This window comes from Myotis myotis, unplaced genomic scaffold (genome assembly GCF_014108235.1).
Source record: "Myotis myotis isolate mMyoMyo1 unplaced genomic scaffold, mMyoMyo1.p scaffold_m19_p_1, whole genome shotgun sequence".
Taxonomy (NCBI): Eukaryota; Metazoa; Chordata; class Mammalia; order Chiroptera; family Vespertilionidae; genus Myotis; species Myotis myotis.
In genome coordinates, this window is record NW_023416313.1 from 24,201,513 (window position 1) to 24,215,735 (window position 14,223).

The 14,223-nt window shown below is 40.2% G+C and overlaps 2 protein-coding genes across 7 annotated transcripts in view; one reads left to right on the top strand and one right to left on the bottom strand.

Moving 5' to 3' along the window:
* The window catches only part of WDR19 (WD repeat domain 19), a 75,779-nt gene that overhangs the window by 47,567 nt on the left and 13,989 nt on the right, over positions 1-14,223 (top strand). For all 6 annotated transcript variants that reach the window (XM_036331457.1, XM_036331451.1, XM_036331468.1 and 3 more), the window contains 11 exons: positions 902-959; positions 3,241-3,381; positions 3,720-3,802; positions 4,260-4,343; positions 5,852-5,998; positions 6,345-6,469; positions 9,345-9,457; positions 10,730-10,798; positions 11,546-11,623; positions 12,945-13,041; positions 13,834-13,958. In XM_036331457.1, the coding sequence (XP_036187350.1) occupies positions 902-959; positions 3,241-3,381; positions 3,720-3,802; positions 4,260-4,343; positions 5,852-5,998; positions 6,345-6,469; positions 9,345-9,457; positions 10,730-10,798; positions 11,546-11,623; positions 12,945-13,041; positions 13,834-13,958 (1,120 nt within the window). The remainder of the gene's footprint in view (positions 1-901; positions 960-3,240; positions 3,382-3,719; positions 3,803-4,259; positions 4,344-5,851; positions 5,999-6,344; positions 6,470-9,344; positions 9,458-10,729; positions 10,799-11,545; positions 11,624-12,944; positions 13,042-13,833; positions 13,959-14,223) is intronic.
* RFC1 (replication factor C subunit 1) overlaps positions 1-14,223 on the bottom strand; it is a 121,517-nt gene that overhangs the window by 8,832 nt on the left and 98,462 nt on the right. The gene's annotated exons all lie outside the window — the stretch shown is intronic.

A 14,223-nucleotide genomic window follows, 5' to 3' on the forward strand; every position in this document is an offset into this window, starting at 1 on the left:
TGACCTGCCTAAGCTGACGGGGTGGAACTCAGATTGATCTCAAATGACACGATCTTCAGAGCCGATTAATTTATTCTGGAGGAGATGTTTTCTCAGAAGGTGGGTCTCCAAATGGACCTCAAAAAATCACTGTCCATTCTGTCCTCTGGGTCTGCAGGTCCGTGTTAGCATCAGTCGTGGGGTTAGGGAGTAATATCATTTATATTTTGAATAATACTTTTTATCAGAAAGAACCGGTGCCCTCAATACTGTAACCCAGTGTTTTGTTCCATTTCTACGCAGATTTTCTCAGTGCATATTGTAATTAAAAATATTGGGTGTTTGGGGGGGGAAACATTGATTTTTGTGGTCACATGATTGTCATTTACTGTACCGAAGGAGATAATTAACCAAAAGTGGCCCAGAAGATTTTACGTAGCCGAAACCGGTTTGGCTCAGTGGATAGAGCGTCGGCCTGCAGACTGAAAGGTCCCAGGTTCGATTCCGGTCAAGGGCATGTACCTGGGTTGCGGGCACATCCCCAATAGGAGATGTGCAGGAGGCAGCTGATCGATGTTTCTCTCTCATCGATGTTTCTAACTCTCTCTATCTCCCTCCCTTCCTCTCTCTAAAAAATCAATAAAAATAAAAAAAATAATAAAAAAAGATTTTACGTAGATCTCAAAGACGCCTAGAATGTTAGACAGTTAGTACTTTACAGTCTGGCATAATCCAGTTAAACAGTTGTTTTTAAAGTAGCAACATGATAACGCACTGCGTTTGAAAGAATGCTAGTGTATTGTTGTGTATTACTTCTGTTGTGAGCTGAAACCACTCAATGACAAAGATTAACTTCTATATCTCATACATGTAAATAAGATACTTAAATATGTATTAAAATCCACTCTGATTTTTCTTTCAGGGGTGATTATGTAAATGCTTTGGCTCATTATGAGAAAGGAATAACAGGTGAAAATAAGGTAATCTTGAATAAAGATAAGATATACATAATTATCTTTGGGCTTGTTATTAATTTAAATGTATCTTATTTGCATTGTATTTATTCAATACTTAGCAGGTAAGCCTTTTCTCAGTTTATTAACAATTTTGCAAGGGTTTATAGAGCATTTTAAACTTTTATAAACTGAAGATGACAATATTTTTAGTGGTTTGAAAAAGATGTTTTTCATTGCATTCTCAACATGAGCTCCTTATTAAGGTTGAGAGTAAGATTTGTATCCCTTCCACTTACAGGCTATGATTTTCATAAGGCTTTTTCCTTTTAGTCTTAAAAACTTCCAATAACTACTTTGAAAGTGAATTCTCAGGCCACAAAAGCTCTGCTGTTCCATCTCTCAGGCTTGGCCTTTTACGATGAACCTGCTAGATATGAACTTTACCCCCTACTCCGACCCATCCTCCCACCCCACAATTTTAGCTCAAGAAGCTAAACTTTGCAATAAAAATTGATTTTAAGTTAGGTAATGTCTTACAAAGATGGAAAATTTTTTTATTTTATATTTAGCATTTTTATTATAAAAGTAATATAATTTTATTAGAGTCCATTTTAAAAAGTCACCAAAATATGTAAACATGAGAAGTGAGAGTCCAACATTCTCTCCTCCATCCACGCCCCTTCATGGTAACCACTGTTAATGATTTCATATAGGTCCAAGCAGAATCTCTTCTCAGCATAGAAATATATATGTAATATGGGTTCTTACTGAAAATGAAATTATTTCCATTCACTAAGCAAAGATCAACTGAGAATTCATTCCATGACAAGCAGCATTTTGCTGTCTTCATGGTCTTTCCAAGTCAATGCATATAATTTTGTGTGTTTTTTAAACTTTGAAAGTTTATATGTGTCTCCTCCCCCACCTCCTTTGACCTCTTCTAGCCCTGATTTTGTTTTAATTTTAGAGTAATTCCATTGTTTGGAGGGACAGTAATCCCCTTTTATCTGTGGGGGATACGTTCCAAGACCCCCCGTGGAAGCCTGAAATCATGGATCATACCAAACCCTAAATATACTATGTTTTTTCCTCTACACATATACCTATGATAAAGTTTATAAATTAGGCACAATAAGAGATTAACAGCAATAACTAACAACCGTGGATAAGAGGGGAACACTGTACCATGGTTTTTTCATCTATGCCCTTATTGAATTATAGTTGTTTTTGCTTCTGTTTCTATCAAAAACACTGTAATGAATATTCTGCCTAGTACACGTATCTTTAGCTACTAAGATGGTATTTCTGAAGGATATATTCTTACAGGTGAGATTTCTAGATCATACATGTGTGCTTTTAATTTTTGTACCCCTAAAGGAAATGGCAGTAATCCATCCATCTGTCATGCATGAAAGTGTCCATTTCCCCCCACATTCTTAACACGATGAATGTTATCAATTGTTTTTATTTCTGCCAATTTGATCAGCAAGAAAAAGTGTTTCACTTTATTTTATGCATTTGGTTATTAGTGAAGTTGAGCTTTTTTTTATTGGCCAATTGTATTTTTTATGAATTGTCCAATCATATCCTTGGCTCATTGGTCTCTTGGCTTTTTGATGTTTTCTTTGTTAGGCTACATCTGTCTAGGTCACTCTTTATTTCTGTTATCAAATAGTCACCTCTAGCCACATGTGGCTATTTAAGTTATTTTAAATTAAATAAAATTTAACATTCAGTTTCCCTGTCACACTAGCCGTTTTTTAAGTGCTCAATAGCCACTTGTGGCTGTTATAAGGCAGACATCATCACAGAACATTCTACTGGACACGCTGATTTACATAAAATGAAATCTGACATTACATTTTACTAGTTCAGATTAGTTATTTGAAAAATTATTTAGTTATCTTCAATAAAATAACCAACTTTAAATAAAGTTTTTATGTTTAATCATGCCTAGTAGAGAAATCTTCAATTTGATAAATGGGTTTCCTCTTAATTTTATCCATAGCATATATGCTTACATATCCAGTACATTTCTTCTTACATAAAATTTAACAGCAAGAAGATATACAGAGATATGCAAAGGTATTAGGACGAAGGGCCATAAAAATTTGGTCTTATGCACAAAAGATGTAGACTTCTTAAGAAAAAAAAATTTCCCCCCAAATCTCGAGATACTCCTGAAAGGATTAATGAAAGTTAACCGTAACTTTGGGCTCATTTTAGATTTAAATTCATCCTTTGCCTAAAATACAGCATTTTAAGTTAGGATCTGATTTGTTAGTTACTTGCCTTTTAATTACAGGAACATGATGAGTTATGTCTGGCTGGAGTGGCCCAGATGTCCATAAGAATGGGAGACATACGGCGAGGGGTTAACCAAGCCCTCAAGCATCCCAGCAGGGTCCTTAAGAGAGACTGCGGGGCCATCCTAGAGAATATGAAGGTTTGCTTTTCTGTGCTTACAGATTCATGTGATCTTATACATAACTAGTAGCCCTGCGCACGAATTGGTGTGCCAGCAGGTCACTGCCACCCTCCTGTAGCTCTGCACCTGCTGCCCCTCCCTTCTATAGCTCCCCCCCTTCCGTCCCCCGCCCCATAGCTTGCTGCCCTGCCCCCTCCTGTAGCTCCCTACAGCCCACTTGTACCTCACTGGCACACCCTCCTGCTGATCCATGATCTGGTCGAGATGCGCTTGGTCGTTATGCCTCAGGGCATAACAGCTAATTAGCATATTATATAGGATAAGTTTAGTATTTTAATAATCTCATATCCTTTTAGCAATATTCGGAAGCAGCCCAACTCTATGAAAAAGGCCTCTACTATGACAAAGCAGCATCTGTTTACATACGCTATAAGAATTGGTAAGAATTTGCTGAAATTTGTTCTGAGCAGGTATGGAAATGAATGTGTCCCAGTGGTCTTCCCACCTGTTTCCTTGTCGCTCCTCCTACCTACACATCCTGTTCCTCCTACCTGGGCCTTCCCTCCATCTCCTTTTTTTTTTCTTTTTATATGAATTCGTGTTAATAATACTTTTTTCAAAGAACAGCACATTCTGTTGACTTGGTCTGGGGAAATCCCTGATCAGGTAAGTTACTAGAAGAAAGAAAGAGGGGTTGCCCCAAAGAGTTAAGGAACTAACCACCATTTTCCTACCGGGGTGCAGAGAGGGGTGGTCAAGAGAAAAAACAATTAAATCTTTAAACTATAGGAGCCAAGATTTTTGAAAGCTCATGGTAACTGTAACGTTTGATTGTAGGAAGCTACTTTTAGAAAGAACACCGTGGTGATACTTTTCTCCTACGCCCACCTCTCTAGGGCGAAAGTCGGGGAGCTTCTGCCTCATGTCTCTTCCCCAAAGATTTACCTGCAGTACGCCAAAGCCAAAGAAGCAGATGGGAGGTTTGTACGATCTCTCAAATTTCATCAATGTAAAGTAACGTTTTATACATTAACAGTGATATTTGCAGCCCTCTGAGAAAGGCAACGCAGAGAAACAGCAAACAGCTCTGCCCTGCCTGGCCTGAAGTGCCAGGCTGTTAAGTTCTCTCAGACTTTATATACCTCAGTCGAGCCTGCATGTATTCAGATGCAGAGTATTAACTCTTTTTATTTGAGTGTTAAATCCTACGAGTGGAAATTTTGAGTTAATATGGCATGAAAATAAAGTTGGTAATAGTCATTTTTCTTAAGGAGGATAACTTACTGATGCAGAGAGAGAGAAAGTGAAGAAACATGAATTCCACAGCTGTGGTCGCACTTTTTAAGCTTCAAAACAGTATTAAAATATAGCAATTGATAGTTAATATTCTGAATACACAAAGGTCTCCTGCAACTTCATACGGGAAACTCAAAGATGCTAGGAGGAAAAAGACAAGGAGACCCTCAGGAGGAAATACAATTATGAAATTGCATCTCATGTAAATATGAAAAATCTCTACTTTACTAATAATAACTAAATTAAAGCAACAGTGTATCATTTTAACCTACCATTTGGGAGAGATTATATTAAATCAATGACCGTACTGTCCAAATGCACTTTTTATACCTTATTGATGGTAGTATGAATTTCTAAAGCCTTTAAAAAGTTATTGAACAATATGTATTAAGAGATTTTTAAAGGTTAATACCCTCCACTTTTAGAAAAGTAACCTTAGGAAATAGAGATACACTAAATAAATGAGCTGGAGAGCTAGTGTACTGGAGAAGTTGAGCGCCATCTAGAGGTCAACACAAAGATTTTCTGTATCACTGTTAAGCTTTATAACTGTAAAAATCTATATTTTGTTTTCTAAAATAAGCCTATATTAATATTGTAATATTTCAACTTAGAAAAATAGTAAAATATAAAATATTATGGAGATACTAGAGGCCTGTTGCACGAAGATTCGTACCAGAATAGGCTTTCCTTCCCCTGGCTGCTGGCACCCGGCTTCCTTCCGGCACCCAGGACCCGGGCTGTTTCACTCCAGCCGCCACTGCCACCCCCCGGGGGTGCACCACAGCCACTCGGAGCACGCCCCCACCCCTGGTGTGTGTCCTCTGGGGCTGGGGGGCAGCGCGCAGTCCCCTCCCGCCCATTTGTGCACGCAGCTCATCCTGAGGGGTCGTGATGCAGCCGCCTCCTGAGCCGGTGGTGACGCCCGGCTAATTTGCATATTACCGCTTTATATATAGAGATGATTCAGATGAGAATACAAAATTCAGTATTGGTATTTTACTGATAGTTTATTAAACCTATAAAGAACATATTTTAGTGAGATGGTTCTTATTATTCCTTCTGAAAAAGAAGTTCCAGAAAAATAATCAGTTACCATCATAAAAGAGAAAAATGCCCCAACTATTTATTGACATTTTCCCCCAAATGTGACAGTGGAAGAAAGTTTGTCTGAACTAAGAATTTCTTATAGATACAAAGAAGCTGTGGTGGCTTATGAGAACGCAAAGCAGTGGAACAGTGTCATCCGAATCTATCTGGATCACCTCAACAATCCGGAAAAGGCTGTCAGTGTCGTCAGAGAGACCCAGTCTCTGGATGGAGCCAAAATGGTAGCCAGGTAGCATAAGGCATTGATAGTTTGATTTCCAAAAACTAGCCTTAGAGGAAAGCCCCTGCTTCCCTTTAGCAAACAAATTCAAGTGGAATATTTATTATTTTCTTTCTCTCTTTGTTTTTTTTTGTTTTGGTTTTTTTTTAGGCCTAAGTGTTTAAAACCACTGTTGTGGTCACTGTATGAGTGTATGAGAGGGTGTTTTTCCAATATAAGCATCATAGACTGTAGAACTGCAGTTCACCTCATACATTTTTATTGTTAAATGGTTTCTCATGGTTGGGAAATATTTTATTTTGTAAATGACAAACTTAATTGAAACGAGTCAAGCTCATTTAGTACTTTGTTTTAGGTTTTTCCTACAACTAGGTGACTACGGATCTGCCATCCAGTTTCTTGTCATGTCCAAATGTAACAATGAAGCTTTCACACTGGCTCAGCAACACAACAAGATGGAAATCTATGCAGATATTATTGGTAAATATCATTGTTTTCCCTGATTTCTCTTAAGGATTTTTACCATATAAACATTTTGATTCTCACAATCTAATGATCCGGTTGGTATAAGCACAAGCACAGGCATACCCACCATTTTTACATAGAAACACACAAATATATATGGTACTTCTTGGATTTCAGGATCCCTACTCTCACCTTAAAGGTGATATGCAATTATAAGACCATTTTCAAAACTTACGGATTTGGGGGTAAATCCTGAGAGCAGAGAAGCCAGATTTCCCAAATCTTGCTATGGATCAGCCAGTGGAAAAACAGGGTTCCCAAATGAAGGTGACATAAATGCAGAATGAGTTTTGAAAAATGAATGTTTTTATAAATTTTTAAAAATTGAGTTATAAATTAAGAATATATGGTTACTAAAAAAAAAGAATATATGGTTACTTTTGATGAAGAATGATATACAAAAGATGTGGCTTTTAAAGATTTTGAAAGCTCAAAAGAGAATTTTATATTCTGAGAACACCTGCTTACAGGTTTTCCTTCCCACATTTGCGATTATTCTTAGAAACTACTGAAATAACTTTCAGGTTTTCATTTTATGGACCATACATAACATTGTCATGTTGTTTTGCTTTGGAGTTTGTTTGTTTGTTTGTTTTGGGGGGTGGTAAAATATAAGTAACGTAAATTTACCATTTTCACCATTTTTAAGTGTGACATTAAGTGCATTCACACTGCTGTGCAACCATTGCCACCATCATCTCCAGAACCTTTTCATCATCCTAAACTAAAACTCTGTATCCGTTAAACAGTAACTCTCCCCACTCCCCTTCCTCCAGCCCCTGGTAACCACTGTTCGACTTCCTGTCTCTAAATTTGACTATTCGTGACACTTCATATAAGTGGAATCATAAAATATTTGTCCTTTCTTGTTACTTAAGAATTGATGATAGGATTCATGAGAAACATTTTAAGTCTTCAAGGGAAGAAATAGTTAACTGCATCTTCTGATATCTTAGGAAGTCATTCAGATAATTGGAGAAAATAGTTATTGAAAAAAAGGATGTGTACATAAAAGCAACATTAGCATTATTAATGCCCAACTTGACAGATGATATTTCTGTTCTAACATTAAAAATCACCATTGCCCAGCCAGTGTGGCTCAGTGGTTGAACATCGACCTATGAACCAGGTCGTGATTTGATTCCAGGTCAGGGCACAGGCCTGGGTTGCAGGCTTGATCCCCAGTAGAGGGCATGCAGACGGCAGTCAATCAATGATTCTCTAATGATGTTTTTATCTTCCTCTCCCTTCCTCTCTGAAATCAGTTTTTTAAAATCATCATTGCACTAAATTATTTAAATTTCTCTAATTTCATAAGGATGTGGATTATGCTATACTAGAGGCCCAGTGCATGAAATCCGTGCACAGGTGTGAGGGGGTCCCTCAGCCTGGCCTGCATCCTCTCGCAATCCGGGACCCCTCGGGGGATGTCAGGCCTAAATCGGCAGTCAGACCTCCCTCTCACAATCCGGGAGGCTGCATGCACCAGTGACCATACTTTTCACACAGGTGAAAGGCATCTTGCTGTTGTATGGGCAGCTACAATTTTTGCCCTGATTATAAAAAGTAGTATGTAACATGATCCTTCTATGGCAGTAGTACCATTCCCCCCATATTAAGGATGGAAAAAAACTGAAGCAGAGAGAAGTTAAGTAATTGGCTTTGTCACAGTTATAAGTGTCAGAATCAGGGCTGACTGCAAAATGTGCAAGCCAGAGTCCATGCATGTCATCGCTTCATCATCCGGTTTTTTCAGTGTTAGAGTAGCCTTGCCAGGTTTTAATTTTTAAATCTAAGAGACTGTTCCCAATATGTAGGGTAGGGTCCCTAGGCCTGGCTGGCGGTCAAGGCCATCTGAGGAGTGACTGGTGGGTGGGGCAATCAGGGGGCTCCTGCTGGCACCTGCCTTGGCTGGTGGCCTGGCGCCCCCCTTTCGCCCCAGCCAGTCACCTCCTTCTTGGGGGGCAGGAGGAAAGTAGATGCTCCTGCGTTGAGCGTCTGCCTCCTGGTGGTCAGTGCATGTCATAGCAACCAGTCGTTCCACTGGTCATTTCACCATTCGGTCAATTTGCATGTTAGGGTTTTATTATTTAGGATCATACACACTCCCTTCCATTCCCCGCCCACCCAAAAAAAACAACCCAACACTTTTCTCCACCTTTCTTTATCCCCTTCTCTTATAAACTCCATATCTGCCTTGGGGTGGAGGCACAAGAATCCTACTGGGTCTCCAACTCCCATGAGTAAATGTAAACAATGAATTAGAACTCCAGCTTTCTTCTTCTGTGCTTAATATAGTTAAGCCTCAAACCAAAAGAGTAACAGTCATTTTCTTTAAATGGCACCTATTGGCCACTTGAATGTCATCTTCCTTCCTTACCTAACAAATGCATACAGACTATTGTTTAGACCAGGCATTGCTGAGAAAGGGAGATGGGTTACATTTGCATTACAGTTAACTTGGCTTCTGATTGTTCTGAAACTCTAGGCAAGTCATGGTTGAGATTATAGTCATAGTTATTCCTGTTTTAGGAAATGAGATTGAGACTCTTAAAGAATGGTAAAAGTTGCTAGGGGTAATGTCAAACCATAGCCTGGATTCTCACAGACTCACAGCTTCCTCTCCTGATTCCTGTGTAGAGGGAAAAGATGGAACAAAGTCGATATGTGGAGTAATTATGGTAAATGTGTTTTGTGATGAAAGCAGACCCTGATAATAACATTATTTGCTTGTGAAGTTTTTAATCAACCTGTTTTTAGATCTTATTTTTAGGTAACAATAAAAGTAAATTTTTGTTCAAATATTTTACTCAATGAACTTCTATTGTAGGTTCTGAAAACACTACTAATGAAGACTATCAAAGCATTGCCTTATATTTTGAAGGAGAAAAAAGGCATTTTCAGGCTGGAAAATTCTTCTTGCTGTGTGGCCAATATTCACGAGTTAGTATGTGCCAAGGAAACATACATTGGACTCTACAGGAATGGTTATAGGAGATAATTTAAAATATACTATGTTTTTAATTCAGCTCTAAATTCTTCTCTCTGCCACAGCCAAGCCCATTCTTCCTTCGAAATATCTCTCACATCTTCTTATCATTCTAACTACCATCAATTTAATCCAAACCCAGATAGCTTCCCCTTAGGTTATTGCAATAGTTTCCTCCTATTTTCCGTTTTTAGTTTCTCTTTCTATCATTTATCCTTCCCTTTGTTCCCCAAATGGTACTTTCAGTGCTAAGAAGCCCCTAACATAGGGTTACTGTGTGCAAGCAAGGGACATAAATACGGAAGCTGTGGGGAAAGCTGGCTCATGTGCGACAGGACGGGGACTGCTGGGTGGCAATGGGAACAGCTGCTGCTCCCTCCACAAGGTTGTTGCCAGCCAGGAGTGTGAGCCCAGTCGTGCCAGATCGTATGATTTTTAATAAGAAACGGAAGTCTGAGTCTCCCAGTTTTAAAATACGGGCACAGACATTCATAGACTACCTTGCTGGTCAGAGAAACATTTGTGTGTGTGAATCTGCCTTCAGGCCATCCATTTGCCATTTCTACGTCTTTGATACTAAGTCCAAGCCCTTCCCCAATGGGACCAACCAGCCTGAGCTTCCCAATCTGGCACCCAGCTATTTCCACTGAAAAATCCTACACTCCCACTCGCCTTTCCCCATCCTTGTTTTCCAGTGAGATTCCTCTCTGCCCTATTCCCCACTTACCAGTCTTTTAAGCTGTTATAACCTTACATCTCCTCATAGATGTGGTGGTATGGTGTTCAGGAATTAGACAGTTATGGCCCAAATGGTTCCTTATCAGCACATCACACAGATCACCCCAATTAGATTGTACATAGTACTAAAAGGTACCATAGCATACCCTCCTGGTCTCTGTAGCATCTAGCAGTCTCATATACATAGTAACAGGTTGTCCATGAATACTTGTTGAATCAGTAAATTAATGAAAAAAAATCCTACTGAAAGAGGGCACACTTTTTATTGTCATTTCATCAGAAATGAGCTGTATTCTTCAGAGGGTTCACTGGATCCTTCCATTTTTTTAAAACTAAATTCAGCCCGTTAAATATATATTTTAAGATCCAACTCTGTGCAAGATGACACTTTTACAGACTATAATCCCTTTTGTGTGCTTTAAAGCTTTGTTTTTCTCAATGTGAAAGCAGTCCAAAGAGTTTTAATTGTTATACAATTCTCCTTTCAGGCACTTAAACACTTCCTAAAATGTCCAAGCTCGGAAAATAATGCAGCAATCGAAATGGCAATTGAAACTGTAAGTAAGCTCTATAATGAAACTTTCATGTTTTTAAACCCTTTGAAGACATTTCCAAACATATATACAAGTGTTGTAACAAACTCTCATTAAACCTATTATCTAACATCAACAGCTATCAACACATAGCCGGTCTTCCTTTGTTCATACCCCACCCCCTCCTTCCCTACGTCATTTTAAAGTAAAATCACAGATGTTATTCTCTAGATGCTAACAATCACTTCCCTTAAGAAAGTTTTTATTGAAACATCCAAGAAGTATGTCCTCTCTGTGTATATTTTTTAAAAAGTAGGTTTTGATATAGCCACTTTAAAAAGCTACAGTTTCTTTTTTTTTTTTTAATACATTTTATTGATTTTTTACAGAGAGGAAGGTAGAGGGTTAGAGAGTTAGAAACATCAATGAAAGAGAAACATTGATCAGCTGCCTCCTGCACACCCCCTACTGGGGATGTGCCCGAAACCAAGGTACATGCCCTTGACCAGAATCGAACCTGGGACTCTTGAGTCCGCAGGCTGACGCTCTAGCCACTGAGCCAAACCGGCCAGGGCTACAGTTTCTAAGGTAGGTTTTTATTAATGGCAACTCTACAAATGAAAGAAGAAAAGACCTGCGCTTCTGTTTCAGGCACTTGACAATAGGAATTTTTACATGTTTTTAAATCCCATTTCCTTAGCAGATTGTTTTCTCCCCACCTCTTTTTAGTTTTAAGATTTGAATTTACAGGTTCTCTGTCTTCCGAAACAGGTTGGTCAGGCCAAAGATGAACTGCTGACCAGTCAACTGATCGACCACCTGATGGGGGAGAGCGATGGCATGCCGAAGGTCCTGGAATGCTTTCTTCCCTCGATCCCTAAGCGGCTCAGTTAGGCTTTCCTCCCTCTGTCCTGTTTTTACATATTGTGGCTTTTGCACCACAGACGTAAAATTCTCTCTCTGCATGTAGCCTCGGGCCATCTCGACAGACCCTGCTCCTTGGAGGACACTGTGTACATTCTCTCTTTGAAATAAGCATCGCCGCCTGTGAAACGGCCACAGCACTCTAATAGCAATCCTCACCACCCACAATTTTTCTCAAATGTTATAGAGCTTTAGTTATTCTAGAACGATGAAAAATGATTATTAGGACTATGAGTTAGCACTCACTCCTGAAAATTAGTGTACTTTATTTGTATTTCAAAAATATTGGAAATTAATAAAAATCATATTTAGCATAAAAGTAACTCACTAGAAATATAAAATAGAAATAAATCATTAAGAAGCTATTTTTAAAGTGTGTGACTCTCTTGGCGTTTGCACAGAAACTGGTCTTCTCTCAGTCCCAGTGAGGACAGACTCATCCTGAGAGAATCCCCCAATCCTCCCTCCCCTTTTGCTTTGGGGCCCAAGGGGATCTGCTTGTGAAGGAACTCGGGTCACAGGTTTGGAGAGAAGGCACTAGAATGTCGCCCCTGGAGAGGATTGTAACAGTCCTGACCTCCAAACCCACTCTCTGTTCCTTACAGATAAAAACCTTGAGGTTCAGGGAGGCCAAGTTAACCTGCCAAAAGGGCACAGGCCCTTAAACTGTTGTAAACCACCTCTCCTTCCACCCACTTATAGTCATCGGGAGCAGCACCAAGTACGTGAAATTGTCCAGGGTTAAGGAGACTAGGAATGAAAACTGCTCAAAGGCCAAAGAAAAGCATATCGGCCTGAGAAACTTACATAGTTTCTTTAAAATTCCTTGAAATTTTGCAAAGTTGGTACATTGTATAAGAACACATTTTGTTTTCGGCGTGTGAGAGGGAACTCGGTGGAGCGGGCTGAGGAGCAGAGTGAAGCCAGGTCCGCGTGGAGGATCCTGGCTGGGCGAGGCCCTGGTGTTTCATTCTCCATCAGTGAATTCTGTAACTGTGCCTCCCTCCCAGGCAGGGCATGAAGATTCAAACGAGCTAGTATTTCTCAAGTACTTAGAATATTACCTGGCACATATTAAACTCTAGATAAATATTTGATACACTAATTATTTATTCGGTTTTTTAAAACAGTACCAACCCTCAGTTACTGGAAAGCGAATGCGATTCTAACTGAAATGCGAAATCTTAGGTGTTTCTCCCCTTAGCTACTGAAGAAAGTGATGTTTCTCTCATGGTTTCTATGTCAGGACGCCAAGTACCTGTTCCGCTTGTACATGGCCCTGAAGCAATACCGGGAAGCCGCCCGAACTGCCATTATCATCGCCAGGGAAGAGCAGTCTGCAGGTAGGTCCCTCTCCCCAAACCCTCCTCCGCCAGGGAAGAGGAGCCCGATTCTATCGAGGATTGCTTTGAACCAAGAAGACGGGGGGAAACATCATTTTTAAGTTTCCAGAGAAGAGACATAATTCATCATCACGAGGCTATTGAGTATCTCCGCTAAAGCCTGCTCTGGTCACATGCTGCTTCCTCTACTCCTTTGGGGCCTGAGCACATGAGAACACACGTGCTCGAAGGAGTGAGGGACACTGTGGCCCTGGCCATGACTGAGCGGGCGGGGAGGGCAAAGAGGAGGCAGGAAAGGCTGGCGGAGGCAGATCCTGGAGGGCTGAAGTCTCCGCTGAGGAATTGCACTTGGTCCCTGAGGCCTGGGGGAGGATTTTTGTAGGGGTGTGACCTGAGGTTTTGGGATGTGGAGTGAGACTTGAGGCTTTTACAAGAACACTGACATCAGAACGGAGGCAGATGATGCTGAGAGAGATGACAAGAAGCACTGGCAGAGGTCAGGAAGAGGCTGAATTTGGGAGACTCAGAACTTGATGACCCATTGAACTCTGGGGCCAGGTGGGAGCCGGGAGGAAGAGAGACATCTAGGATGTCGCCACCGTTTTCTTCCTGAGGGGCTGGCTGGATGTTAGGACCGTAATTCCAGTGGGAAAAACTACTGAGTTACTTTATGTAAGAAATTATTAGGATATTACTAATACCATGATTAAGTCATTTGTAAAATGAGGGCCCATAGAAAGTCCTCAGAATTCATCCTTTGCAGTAACGTCATTTCACCACCTTGTTTCCCAGGCAACTATCGGAATGCACACGACCTTCTCTTCAGTATGTATGCAGAACTGAAATCCCAGAAGATCAAGATTCCCTCGGAGATGGCCACCAACCTCATGATCCTGCACAGCTACATTCTAGTCAAGGTGAGGCCTTCGGGCGCCCTGGGGCAGAACCTGCCAGGGGCGCTTGGCACTGTGGGGGTTTGCTCTGGCGCCTCTCCACTGGATTACAGTGACCTCCTCGTTCTCCATATTGTTGAGTGAAAAAAGCAAGATGCAGCATAATTATACAAGATCCGCCTTTTGTGTACAAAAATGCAAAAAATAGGAATGAATATATATTTCAAATAAAATTAGAAATATATATTTTTTAAAACTAGCAGAAGTAGTTTCCTAAAGGAAACAAGGC